Source organism: Equus przewalskii, chromosome 13 (genome assembly GCF_037783145.1).
Source record: "Equus przewalskii isolate Varuska chromosome 13, EquPr2, whole genome shotgun sequence".
In the NCBI taxonomy this organism is placed as follows: domain Eukaryota; kingdom Metazoa; phylum Chordata; class Mammalia; order Perissodactyla; family Equidae; genus Equus; species Equus przewalskii.
Window position 1 is genome coordinate 36,326,130 of NC_091843.1, and position 14,821 is coordinate 36,340,950.

At 39.6% G+C, this 14,821-nt stretch overlaps 1 protein-coding gene across 3 annotated transcripts in view; it reads left to right on the forward strand.

Moving 5' to 3' along the window:
• The window catches only part of DNAJC18 (DnaJ heat shock protein family (Hsp40) member C18), a 31,062-nt gene that overhangs the window by 2,460 nt on the left and 13,781 nt on the right, over nucleotides 1-14,821 (forward strand). For 2 of the 3 annotated variants that reach the window (XM_070570802.1, XM_008515545.2), the window contains 3 exons: nucleotides 9,012-9,098; nucleotides 10,796-10,982; nucleotides 12,013-12,158. In XM_070570802.1, coding sequence (XP_070426903.1) covers nucleotides 9,059-9,098; nucleotides 10,796-10,982; nucleotides 12,013-12,158 — 373 coding nt within the window. In that variant the 5' untranslated portion in view covers nucleotides 9,012-9,058. Of the gene's footprint in view, nucleotides 1-5,325; nucleotides 9,099-10,795; nucleotides 10,983-12,012; nucleotides 12,159-14,821 lie in introns of all 3 variants that reach the window. The other variant, XM_070570803.1, reaches the window with a different exon arrangement.

Below are 14,821 nucleotides of genomic sequence, written 5' to 3' on the forward strand. Positions count from 1 at the left end.
TCATTAATTCGTTCCGTACTAGAGCCCCTCCAATCTTATATCAAAATTTTTGGCATATGTTGTTTTAATATTACCAATCATACTTTATATTTGGATGATATTATTAAGGATTTACAAGATCAAATGCATAATATTAATTATTCCCCTGATCTATTCTCATGACTCCCTACAGGGTAAAACAATTATTTTAAGGATGCCCTTTTACTCATTATAATAGTTTGTCTTCTGTTCCTTGGATGTTGGTTGCGTATATGTTTAAAACAAGGGCTTTCAATTCACCTAGTGTCCTATGGATTGGTGGAAATGTCGGGGCCCATAACATATCATTTACCCCCCACCTTCCAGGGACACTGGGCCTGGGCCCCACACAAAGGAATGTGTCTGGGCTCAGGGCCAAAGATGGCCACTTTGGCCTTGACTCTAAGGCACGAATTACAAAAAATATGTCCTGCATCATGTTCCTTGTCTGGGCTGGCCACCCTGACTGGCAACTGACAGGACTTTAGAAACATCTCGTCCGTGGGAACAAAAAAGAAATAACTCAAAATATCCAAATGTCTAAAACCCTGAATCGAAACCCAGAGAAACCTTAGAATAAAAGGGAGATCGCATTGCCCAACTTTTAATCTTACCCTATATTACCATGGGAAACTCACAACAAATTAGAGGACAGCGAGGATTTGGCAGTACGGGATAAGCAGGGGTTTTCCTTACTGAAAAAATTTTAGAATCTTGGCCAACCTGCAAAATAAACATCAATGGTAAAGCATTTGATAGATTAGTTGATACCAGGGCAGATGTCTCTATCATCAGCTCTAAACATTGGCCTTATCATTGGCCTACCATACCTCCCCTGATTTCAGTTATTGGCCTTGGGGAAGCACGGGGACTCGTAAAATTAAGATAAAGTTTTATAAAAATTGATACACTTAAACGGGCCAATTTCAATTCACGCAAACTGATGTATGTAATTGGAAAAGCCAGCTGCAACAACGGGGAGCCTGTTTTAATCTTTTGAGGCTTCTAAATAAAATTAGAAATGCTTTACTGCCTCTTTAAAAGAAAATAACTAATTAAACATGCCAACAACCAAAGCCAAATCCAAATCTGCTGCTTTTGTCTACTCTCTTACTGAGCTTCCCAGCAAACTGAGCTTCGATTCAACTCCCCCAAAATTCCTAATCTAAAATTGAACTCATAAAAATGAACAAACTTTTGAGATAATTTGGAGATATAATTAACGAAAGGACATGATTATTTATTTTATTGCATTTAAAAACTATAAACATATTCCAAGAGGCTGTAGTCTGTTGTCCTCTGTATAGTCGCATCACCACCTGAGATTTGCACATCTAATTAGTATCTTAATTTACTTTATTGCCCAGAATAAAACAGCCCAGAAGAGTCTTTCATAGGCAAGCTGCCAATAAATTTCCCCAAAGACTTTTCTTTACTATGAAGTAAATATATATACCATAGAAAAATATCCTCCTGTTATTATTTGGGAAGTACAGTTTATAGAAAAACAATTCTATTAAGATATACCATGCACATAAATATATATTACACTTATTTATAAAGATAAGTTTTTAAAAAGCAGTGCTTTTACTTTTATAAGATTTATTAAAATTAATCCTGTAAACATATTTTCAATATTCATGATGTATAAAATTGCTGCAAAACAAAGTTTTGCAATGAAATGCAGATATCTCTTTACTTATAATTTTAGAATTATTAATGTGACAGGAATATTTACAGAGTATTACAGTCAACAGAAATTATTTTAAAACTCATAATTTAAGATCCAAGATGAGTATCTATCAGGCAAGATATTTAATATTTTGTTAGAAAATAGGCTCTATTTGACATGAACAGACATTTCTCCAAAGAAGATATACTGATGGCCAATAGGCACATGAAAAGATGCTCATCATCACTGATCATCAGGGAAATGCAAATCAAAACTACACTAAGATATCACCTTACACCTGTTAGAATGAGAAAAATATCTAAAACTAATAGTAACAAATGTTGGAGAGGTTGAGGAGAAAAAGGAACCCTCATACACTGCTGGTGGGAATGCAAACTGGTGCAGCCACTATGGAAAACAGTATGGAGATTCCTCAAAAAATTAAAAATAGAACGACCATACGATCCAGCCATCCCACTACTGGGTATTTATCCAAAGAGCCTGAAGTCAGCAATCCCAAAAGTCCTATGCACCCCAATGTTTATTGCAGCATTATTTACAATAGCCAAGACGTGGAAGCAACCTAAGTGCCCAGCAACAGATGAATGGATAGAGAAGATGTGGTACATATACACAACGGAATACTACTCAGCTGTAAAACAGAACAAAATCATTCCATTTGCAATAATATGGATGGACCTTGAGGGAATTATGTTAAGTGAAATAAGCCAGCGAGAGAAGGATAATCTGTGTATGACTCCACTCATATGAGGAATTTAAAAGTATGGACTAAGAACAGTTTAGTGGATACTAGGGGAAAGGTGGGGTGGGGGGTGGGCACAAAGGGTGAAGTAGTGCACCTACAACACGAATGACAAACATTAATGTACAACTGAAATTTCACAAGATTGTAACCTATCATTAACTCAATAAAAAAAATAGAAAATAGGCTCTATTCTTTCATTTAGACTGTTAATAAATAAAGAAGTTGATTACACAGAAATATAAACAGCAAATGTAAAGAATTCATTTATTTTGAGAAATAAAATATATCCACATATATTGGTGATCATCATTGACTATTAAATAATCAAGAGGACTTCACTAAAATTATAATTCATAAAAGAAGTGCCAATATAATCAAAATTAAGGCATTCATTTTTGTAAAAAACTCAAGTGGAGGTTCTAATATTGGACCCCCTGGGTTTAAGGACTGGGTCCACCAATTACTGGCCCTATATCTTTGAACAAGTTATGATCCTTTTGGGGACCTTACTTTTCTCATCTACAAGATATAAATGATAATATCTTTCTAACATTAATTTTTAATTTTATTCTTTTGATTTTCAGAACTAAATAAAACGGTAACATATAAAATACCTGGACTATGTTAGCAATTACCATTTTTATTATTCCAGTTTTTCTTAAGATATTTAACAAAATAATCAAAGAACTTTTTCTAAATTTTTATTTTTGACTGGAGTATTCTTTATCATGATGATTATCACTTTCCCTGTTTATTATAACAAAAATAATAATACTCAAAGACTATGAATAATTGGTTCACCAACTTATTTATTAATTCAACAAATACTTATTAAATACCCATTATATATTATATCACACTTATGTTGCTAAAGCTATAGACCCCATAAGGGCAAAATATCCACATACATATCTCATTCATTATATGGATGACATCCTTTATACAGCCCCAGATACTAATTTATTATCTACTGTCTTCCAAAAATTACAACTTCATTTGAAACATGCGGGCCTAAAAGCCCCAGAAAAGATTCAATTCACTGAACCTTATCTCTATGTAGGCATAATAATAAAAAAAACCACTATCAAACCACAAAAGCTTCAAATTCAAAGGGACTCAATCACTACTTTAAATGATTTACAAACATTGCTTGGTGACATTAACTTGCTAAGGCCAAAATGAGGAATACCTACATATGCTTTATCACATTTATTCTCTCTTCTGAGAGGAAATTCTGATTTAAATAGCCCTAGAAGCTTGACCAAAGAAACAAATAAAGAACTGAAACTATTTGAACGATGTATTCAAACTGCTCAAACGCATAGAATCAATCTTCATATTCCAGTTTCATTGTATATTATTTCTACACCCCATTCACCAACGGGAATTCTAATGCAACGAAATCATTTAATAGAATGGATATTTTTACCTAATAATATGTCTAAATCTATTACCCCTTATTTAGATCTTCCTGCTGAAATGATAAGTCGAGGACGAGAAAGAACTAAACAACTTTCTGGAAATGACTTGGATATTATTTGCTTGATGCTATCTCACAAAGAAATATCACAATATTTTCAAAATCATATAAAATAGCAATTGGATTTTGCTGATTATGTGGGAAAGATGGATAATCATTTTCCCAAAATATCTATATTACAATTTTTACAAAGGACTCAATGGGTCATTCCAAAAATCACTAAATTAACTCCTATATCCGAGGCCAACATTATATTTACAGATGGCTCTAGTAATCATAAGGCCGGTTACACTGGAGCATATGCCTATGTAATAGACACTCCTAGATTATCAGCTCAGCAGGCTGAATTAAAAGCAATCACTCATACTTTACAAAATATCCAAGTACCTATTAATATTTTCTCTGATTCCCAATACGCTATTCAAATAACATGTTTAATTAAGATGACACTTATCAGCAAACTCTTTCTGATTCTTTATATACTCTTTTCAATGATCTACAAACCACCATTTGTAACCGACACCACATTTTTTATATAACCCCTACCAGAGCCCATGCTTCTCTTCCAGGGCCTCTTGCAGAGGGAAATGCCCGAACAGATACAGTACTATCCCAAATTTTTTCTGACGCTCAACATTTTCATGTTCTGACTCATTATAATGTTAAAGGCTTGAAGCTGCAATATGATTTGACATGGGCTCAAGCTAATCAAATTATCTGAATTTATGCCACTTGTCAAGAAGTAAACATAATCCCTGAAACTCATACAGGAGTTAATCCTAGAGGTTTAAAACCTAATGACCTCTGGCAAATGGATATTACTCATATTTCCTCCTTTGGGAAGATGTCATTTGTACATGTTTGTATTGATACTTTTTCTCATTATATTTGGGCAACTGCCACTACAGGAGAAACTGCGAGACATGTGATTATGCACGTTCGTAGCTGCATGACAGTAATGGGCAGACCTAAAACCATAAAGACAGACAACGATCCAGCCTATACCAACATCTCTCTTGCTAAATTCTTCACAGATTGGAGAATCTGCCATTCTACCGGCATCCCACACAATCCTCAGGGACAGGCCATTATTGAGTGAGCAAATCGGACTCTGAAGGCCATGTTACAAAAACAAAAACGGGGAGATGCCACCATCTCCCCTCCACAAAAAATTTATAAAGCATTATTCACTTTGAATTTTTTACAACCATATGAGGAAGGGACCCCAGCAGAAAAGCATTATGCACATGAGCAGAAAAATAAACCACCTATTTGGTGGTTCGATCCTGGGAGTAATACATGAAATAGGGGGTCACTAATAACATGGGGACGAGGTTTTGCTTGTGTTTCTCCAGGAGATTTAGAAAAACCAATCTGGATTCCTTCTAGACATCTTAAGCCATATCATAAACACCCCGCCAAGAAAACGCCGATTCGCGTGGGACGTCGAACCACCGGTGATGAGTTTTCAGGGTCTAAGCTTGAAGACTACCAAAATCACATTCCCACTGCCACAGACGCATCGTGCATCGATCCCAACCTGGGGACAAATAAAGAAACTAACTCAACAAGCAGAGAAGGTGTTAGAACAGGAGAAGAAACCTGTCACTCCAAATAATTTAGCTCTGACAATGTTTGCCCCGGTGTGGGTGGCCGTAAGTATACCCGGGGCCATAGCTCAGCCGAATAACAGTACTTATACATATTGGGCTTATATATATTCCTAACCCACCATTGATCAGAGTAGTGAACTGGGGAGAAAATTCTATCCCTGTATATATTAATGACTCATCCTGGGTCTTGGGGCCCGAGGATGTCCGTCTACCTATATTTGAAAAGGAAGAAGGTACCCCATATGACATAAGTGATTTTGGTTTGGACCCTTGGCCTACTTGTGTAGGAAGGGGAATAGGCTGTTTAAATTTTGCTACACAGGCTTGGCTATCTACTTACATGCTCAATAGAAATCATAGCCAAGTGCAATTATATATGTTATCAGGCTATAGTTTCCATTATTCTATTACCTCCCAAAACAATCTTACAGCTCCAAATCGTCCGCTGTGTGCTAGTCGAAGACTATGGGTGGATAAAATTGATCGAATACATTGGGATGTTTGTAGCGGGATGGAGGGGGTAGTTTTGATTAATGGTTCCTATGGAACAGTATGGGACTGGTCCCCCAAGGGGTATGCAGTCTCAAATTGCTCCCATACAGACTCTGCCTACAAACCCTACAAAAAGTTAAGATGGCAAATTTCAAGATATAAGCACACTACTAATACTACACATAGTGAATATCCTATTTTATGGCACGCAGAAGGACTTTCTCCTCCACAACCTCAATTTAATATGGATAAACCACAGACTGACTTATGGAAATCAGCCTTCAGCTTAAGGCAATCCAGAATTTGGGATGGAAGCTATGAGAACACAAAATTATCTTTCAACACATCCACCGACGGGACTTTTTATATTAAAGCCTGTGTCCGAGATCCGTGTTTTGGCCATAGGTACGATATCTATTAATGAAACAGCTAAAACTGTGAATTGTTAGGATTATAAATTACACACTTGTCTCAATAGCTCCTTATTTAATGATTCTCATTCATATATGTTATTGAGGCGATGTCTGGACATTAGGCTTCCAGTAAAACAAAATAGGCCATGGGAAGCTTCTCCTGATACACACGCCTTATTACAAATAATTCAGAATATCTTAAAAAGATCAAAAAGAGTCATTGGATTATTAATTGCTGCTATATTAGGTAATATAGCAATAGCATCTACTGCTGCCATTACTGGGGTAGCACTACATCAAACAATTCAAACACAACCTTTGTTCAACAATGGCATAAAAATGCCTGTGACGCATGGACCAGTCAGACACGAATTGACCAGGGAATTAATGAACAATTAGTGGATCTGGAAAATGCTGCATTAATATTAGGAGATGAAATGCATAACTTGAAAAAGCTAGTCAGACTGCAATGTGATTGGAATAATCCTGAATTCTGTATTACACCACATCCTTATGATAGTAGTGAGGATGGCTGGAGTACTATAAGCTGGCATTTAAAGGGCCACCTCAAAGACAATCATACATTGGATACATATTTATTGCAAGCTAAAGTAGAACATATGCAAGATGCTAAATTATCATTATTACCTGAATCTGAATTATTTGATGGTATACATACCAGCTTATCAAAAATATTTCCTATTGATTGGATAAAAACCATTGACAGCAGCCTTATTAGAACTATTATATCAGGATGCATATTTCTCATTGTTTTCTGCTTAGTCCTCAGATGCACAAGAGAAATCTTCCGAAAACTGAGTAAGAGAGAAGCTGCCCAGACCACCTACCTCCTTTTACAAAAACAAAAAGGGGGAGATGTTGCAGGAGATCATAGCAACATTCTTGCTAGGCTTTAAGCTAGGCTTTATAGACTGTGTTCTGTCTATTCATTCCGTCCACCCTTTTAGCTGGCTGCCTAGCTGGTCTTGGCAGCAAGGTACCAGACATTTCCAAGAGGCCCCAGCTTCCCAAATCTTGCCCAGCATTCTTGAACCTGGACTCTACTCTTAAGCAGTCCCATAATTCATAGTACCCCTTCTCAATCCAATTATGCCCTACAATGTTCTAGCACCCCCACTCTCAACCAGATACCTCTAACTTCCTGGTACTCTGACATCTCTGAGTACCTCCAGACCTTAGCTGTATGCCCCTAGTCTCCAGGGCACACCCAACTTTCCCTGTCCATCTTCGAAAGCAGTCTGTCTAGCCTCCCCAAACCAAATAAACTTCTTATATTCAACCATCTGTTGGATGTCCCTTGTCAGGTTCCTTGTCTGCAGAGCACAAGTGGCTTCTTCAGGACCCAGCCTTCTGTGAGCACACTGATGCTCATATATATTAGGGCCATGACTGCAGGGAAAGGATGGAACTGCATGCCACTGGAGGCTTTTACCCTTTCAGTTTATGTTCAGGGCTGTACATCTCCCCATCCTACCCCAACTGCCTAAGTAGCTGCTGGTTGATATAATAATGGACATAATTGATTTGGACTTCCTGGATAAGACATGACCGAATTCCTGGTAATTTTCACTTGGGGATGATCATTTTTCACTTTTGCAGATCTGACCTTCAGCCATCCCAACTCACCTGCAGGCACGAGTCAGTAAAGACACTGTATACCGACCCATCTATGAAGAAGTGCTTTTATTCTTTGCTAAGCTCCATGCATACCCGAGTGGGGAAAAGCAACAATATTTCTTCATTTCCTTTTTACTAATCTCCTAGGGCCAGGTATCTCAGAAAAGAAGGGAAGGGGCCAAGGCAACGAGTGGGGAGGGAGAGAGAAGTCTCAGAGGGCCCTGTAGTAGGATGGAATGGATGAGGGATAAGTAACAGCAAAGACAGGGGCCCTAATGCCAGCTCCATTACCTGCCCTTGTCTTCTTTCTCTACTCCCCTCCCCCAGCAGTCCCTCTAATGACAGTGTGCCAAAGGAGCTGGGGGAGAAGGGGCATACCCAGATTGCCCCCTAACCACATAAATTCACCTCACTTTTCTATTTTCTTAGCTCTTAAGTTCCCAGGATTGGGTTCTGCATCCCCAAAATCTGTCTCTGAATCTCCGGGACCTAGCATACACTTTGCACAGGACAGGCATTGGCGTATATTTAAAAAGAACATCCCTGAGGAGACAATAGTCACACTGTCACTCTCTAGCCCATAGTTTGCAAAGCCTTTCCCAGGAAGGATCTCATCACGCCTCCTGGAATGTCCCCAGTGTTAGGCGGGGCCGAAGTCACTATCCCCACTCTACAAATGAGAAAAAGCGCGGCACATAGTTGCCAGTTTCTTGCTGTGAGCCACTACCCGCGCAGCGGTCAAGTAGCAGCCGAGTCCCACAGGCCTCGCTTCCAAAGGTCTTCCCCCTCTGCACCGCTGTATCTCCGACGGCCCCTCGCGCGAAGCCTGCCGGGAGTTGTAGTCCAATGTCTTGCGGCTCCTATGGGTTGGACTACAGTGACCAGCATGCCCTGCGTTTCTTGCCCCCTTCCCTTTCAGCCTCCATCGTTCGGGAGGCTCTGCAGACCAGCTGATTGGGAACCGATATGGCAGCGACTCTGGGCAGCGGGGAGCGCTGGACAGAAGGTACCAGGTCCTGGCCGGAGGGTGGGACAGGGCAGGGTCTGGGAGAGATCAGGGATGGGGCTCCTGAAAGCGCCTAAGGGCTGAGATCCTGGACCTGAGGTGAAGGATAGAGGCCTGTGAGAAGATGCTGAGCCTGAGTAGGGTTCCGGATGAGGTAGGGACTGCCCAGGGCAGGAGCCAGGATCCGGAAACCAGGAGCGCGGGCTCAAGCTGAGGACCGGCCTGGAGCCCAGAGTCACTGGTGACGACTTGCTGCCTCCGGCCCCCGATCCCGCCCCGCCCGTGCCCCGCCCAGGGCCTGGGGCGGTCAGGCTCCACCCGCGCCAGGGTGGCCCAGGGGTTAGCGGGGTGATGCGGTCTCTCACATCTTGCTTACCTGGCCTTTATCCTCATCGCCAAAATGGGCGGCGTGACCCTCGGTCTCGGTTTGGTCTTGTCCCTGAAGCCCGCATCAGGACCTATAAGCCGGCCTTTTCCATTCTACAGTCAGGCAAACAGTATTGATCCAATATCTCTTACTTACCCTGCGTTATGCTGGTCCTGCAGCGAGGATTTGACAGAGGTAGGCCCCTGAGCTCGCAGAATTCAGTCCAGTGAGGGAGTTTGACAGGTAAACAGCAAATTACAAAACAGGGCCAATAATCCTGGGCTGCACAGCAAGATCATAGATTTGGGGAGCATATTGACAAAGGCACCCAACACAGCCTGCTTGTCAGAGGAGGCCCCATGGAGAAAGTGTTACATATGTTGACATGCAGGATGTGTTGGAGTTAGCCAGGTGGACTTAGAGGAAGAGTGTTGCAGGCAGAGGGAACAGCATATGCAAAGGCACAGAGAAAAGAGAAAGCATTGCTGATCTAAAAGGAGTTTGGTGTGGCTAGAGCATTGACTACAAAGGTGCATGTGGCGAGAGATGAGGCTGGAGAGGCAGGTTGAGCCCATGATAAGAAATCTGGACAAGGAGGAGTGGATAGTCAGTAAGAGATGTTAATCAGGAGAAGGATGTTTTTAAAGCCTTTCCCAGATCCTCCAGACAGGACGTGAGTACTCTGCCTTCTTTGACTGGATTGCTATGGCCCACTTTACATTCTGCAGGCATTATCATTAATTAAATCCTCTCCCTTTAAACTATAACCTCTTTATAGTCAGGAATAGGTCTTACCTTTAAATCTCCTTGATTTATCTATCCAAGTATCTTGTATATATTACTTCCATAACTGTTAGTTTAAAAGAATTCAACTCATCTCTACTTTAAATCTTAGTGGTAGGAGGCATTGCAAGCAAAAATATTATTTCATGAGCATTGTCACTTCTGACCATGGACCATAGAGAAATAGGCTTCCCCTTGTGCTGCACTAAAGGCAAGGTATTGGGCAGATATCTCTGGAGCCCCTTCAGTGGCTCGGGGTGACTTTCTATTTGCTGACTGACCACTGTAGGTACAGTGGACATTATTATGCTTCACGTTTCTGGCATTAGAAGTTTTTCAAGGTTGCCTCTCTATTTTATGTATCGTTTTCTCAAGGAAGATGTTTGTTCAGCTTTGTATGGATGCTTAAAAGTCAGTGTTACATTGTTAGCCGGCCCGCATACTGACCTACTCATGCCTCCATGCAGCCGCCCAGATAGCTAAGGCAGGTAGCAAAGTTGATTTGCAGGTCAGACTGAGGCCTAATGGAAGAGCTATTGCCTTGCAGCTTACATTGATGCGATTAGAAGAAACAAGTACCCAGAAGACAGACCTCCTGAAAGTCATCATCCTTGTGGTTGCTGTAACTGCATGAAGGCACAAAAGGAAAAGAAGTCTGAGAATGAGTGGAATCAGACCCGGCAGGGTGAGGGGAGCACCACTTATACTGAGGAGCAGCTGCTTGGAGTACAAAGGTGAGCCTGTGGTGGGATTAAATGAGCGATTTGATGTGGAGTGCCTGGCACAGACAATGTGCTATGTAAGTATTGACTGCTATTATTATCATTATTATTATTATTATTGAAGCATAATAGCTTCTTGGCCTCAGAGGCAAGACTAGGTGGAAGTGGAGTATAAGGGGTAATCTAAGGTAACTGCTATGCTTCCACTGTAAGAGAGGCAGAGAAAACCAGCTAGACATAACCGAGAACTTTACAACATTCTAGCCAACAGCAGCAGAATACACATTTTTCTCAAGTATACATGGAACATTCTCCAGAATAAGACTATATATTAGGTCATAAAATAAACCTCAATAAATTTAAAAGGATTAAAATCACACAGTGTATGTTTTCTTAAATCAACAACAGAAGAAAATTTGGGAAATTCACAAATATGTTAAAACTAAACAACATGTTTCTAAATAACAAGTCACAGAAGAAATCAGAAGGAAATTAGACACTACTTTCAGATGAATGAAAATGAAAACACAACATACCAAAGCATATGAGAAACAGCTAAAGCAATACATAGAAAGAAATATGTAGCTATAAATGTTTATATTAAAAAAAGAAATCTCAAATCAATAACCTAATCTTCTAGGAAAAGAAGAGCAAACTAAATCCAAGCAAGCAGAATCAAGGAAATAATACAGCATAGAAATAAATGAAATAGCGGATAGAAAAACAATAGAGAAAATCAACAAAACCAGAAGTTGGTTTCTTGAAAATATCAACAAAATGGACATATCAAGAAATCATTGCCTACTTGCAGGAATATAGAAAAAATAAAATATTAGATGTAAAAATACTTTGAAAGGCATTAAGTTCTTAGTGGGAGGAGGACATTGTTAATGAATCGAATGTTTCATTAATGTGTTCACCAATTTTCTTTTAGGTTTGTTTTGGGGCTCACAGATTGGAGGGAGGATTGGTGTACTACTTTGCAGTTAATTGTACAAAAGGGGCCTTTGTAGACATACATGTTTCTAATGTGTGTTTTTAGGATCAAGAAATGCAGAAATTACTATGAAATTCTGGGAGTTTCGCGAAATGCCAGTGATGAGGAGCTTAAGAAAGCTTACCGAAAACTTGCCCTGAAATTTCACCCCGACAAGAACTGTGCTCCTGGAGCAACAGATGCCTTCAAAGGTCTGATGCTGAACTAATGCTTCATTCTGCCCTTCTTGTGATGTTTGGTCACAGCAAGTTGTTTTCAGTCTCCCCTGTAACTGTTTTCAGATTATGAGACTGACATGCTGCCAACTGCGTCAAGAGGGCAGCCTATGTAATTGTTTTGTAGGGCTACAAGCATCGATTTTTTTCCTGCCACATCTCTTGAATAGTGATTACCAGCATAGCTCCCTCCTATCTTCATTCACGTACCTTAATTTCTTTTGGAAAAAATGTTTGGTTTCTCTATAATACCTTTTGGAATGATTCATTCATTGATTCAGCAAATATTTATTGAAGATCCATGTGCCAAGTGCCATGGTGAATAAAACAGACATGTTTCCTCTTGTGGAACTTATAGGCTGGTGGCTGCTTGCAAATAGGGGACTAGACAGCATTCCCAAACTTCTTTGACCATGATACTCTTTGTTCATGAAACCTATGTTTGTATGAAAAAGCTGTGTATAAAGAGCATAAATTATAGTTATAGATCAATTCTTTTTTTTCCATTGGTTTCCATCATACTTTCAGAAATGTTTTCTTTTTGTGTGTGTGAGGAAGACTGGCCCTGAGCTAACATTGGTTGTCAATCTTTTTCTTTGTGCTTGAGGAAGATTGTCGCTTAGCTAACATCTGTGCCAATCTTCCTCTACTTTATATGTGGGATGCCTACCACAGCATGGCTTGCCAAGTGTTGCCTATGTCCGCACCCTGGATCCGACCCAGTGAACCCTGGGCCGCTGAAGCAGAACATGTGAACTTAACTGCTGTGCCACCGGGCTGGCCCTTGTATTTTTAAAAAAATATATTTTGGACCCAACACACAAATAAAAACTTACTTACGAGCTTTACCTCCTGAAGTCATTGATTTGGGTAAGGATTATCAATGGATGCTAAAACCACTGGACGGTAGGTTGTTGTTGACCAGGATGTTCACATGATGTCAAAGTATCACCCCACAGAACACTCACTGATTACAAAGGGGAACCATTCTTTTATAATGGAGATATCTAGCTGTCACCCCTTTAACCAAATGATCCAACTTATCATCACCAATACTGGAACAACCCAACATTATATGGTGTAGCACCTAAGTGATATTCTTACCACAATGTTTGACCTTTGTGAGGTCAAACATTCAAATATGGCCCAATGAGGAAACAATCAAAATATGGCCCACTCTTCAAAAAATTCAATGTAATGAAAAACAAAAAAAGGTGAGGGAGACTGTTCTAGATTAAAAGAAACTAAAGAGATGTAAACCCAAATGCAATACGTGACCTTTGCATGGATTCACTGAGTGATGGTGAATTGATGTTAAGTTTCTTAGCTGTAATAATGGTATTATGATCATGTAGGAGAATGTCCGTCTTCTTAGGATATATATGCTGAAATATTTAGGGGCAAAGTGTTATAATACCCGGGGCTTACTTTCAAATGTTCAGCAAAAGAAATGTATACATATTATATGTACTTATGTATGTATAGAGAGTTGAGGGAAGCAATGTGGCAAAATGCTAACAATTGATAAATCAAGGTAAAGGGTATACATGTGTTTATTATACTATTTTTTCAACTTTTCTGTAGATTTGAAATTTTTCAAAAGAAAAAGTAAAAACCAATAGATCTGAGAAATTTTTAAAAGTGAACATTTACCTCAGAGGACAGTCTACCCTTGTTGATGTGGCATGGAGAATCTAGTTCTCCCCACAACTTCTACAAGGAAACAAATAGATAACCCACGTTCTCTTTACACCTTCCTGTACAGTTTTTACAGACTAATGCCATTTCTTTGAGAAATATGCCAAATTTCAAGGAATGTGAATGTCTAAGCAACTCTGTTTAGGTTTTTCTGCTTAGCAGTTTTATTGCTGTAAACATTTAATACAATTCACCAGCTAGAAGAATCATAAGAAAATGCTCTTGCCAACTGTGTTTCTGATAGTGCTGACTGAATTAGAAGTAGGGAGTAGGGATGTCTTAAAATATTTTTTTCAAGGTTTCTTTGATTGGTGGTACTAATTGTATGTTTAAATGAAATTGGACAAAGTTTGCACATTTGTGCCTAGGGAAGAAAGGTGATGGTAAGCATATGTAATCTATTCCGTCTTTGATCCCTCACTGAGACATTGGAGATAGATTTCGAAATTTATGAAGACCATTTTCTAAAGGAAGCTGAAACAAGACTGTGATAAGTAAGGACTTTGCTTTTAGCCAAGCAGAAGGATTTTTTACTGATTATTCTATTCAGGAGATTGTTTCTGACTTCAAGTTAAAACCACTACTTATGTATGAACCATTTCCAACCATAAACTATTGCTCTCAAGTGAAATAACACTTTTTTTTCTTTTCTTTCTTTCTTTCTTTTTTTTTTTTTTTGCTGGGGAAGATTTGCCTTCAGCTAACATCTGTTGCCAATCTTCGCTCTTTTTTGGCGGGGGGAAGATTAGCCCTGAGCCAACTACTGCCAATCCTTCTCTTTTTCTGAGGAAGACTGGCCCTGAGCTAACATCCATGCCCATCTTCTTCTACTTTATACATGGGACACCTACCACAGCATGGCTTTTGCTAAGCAGTGCCATGTCTGCACCCGGGATCCAAACCGGCGAACCCCGGGCCACCGAGAAGCGGAATGTGCGAAC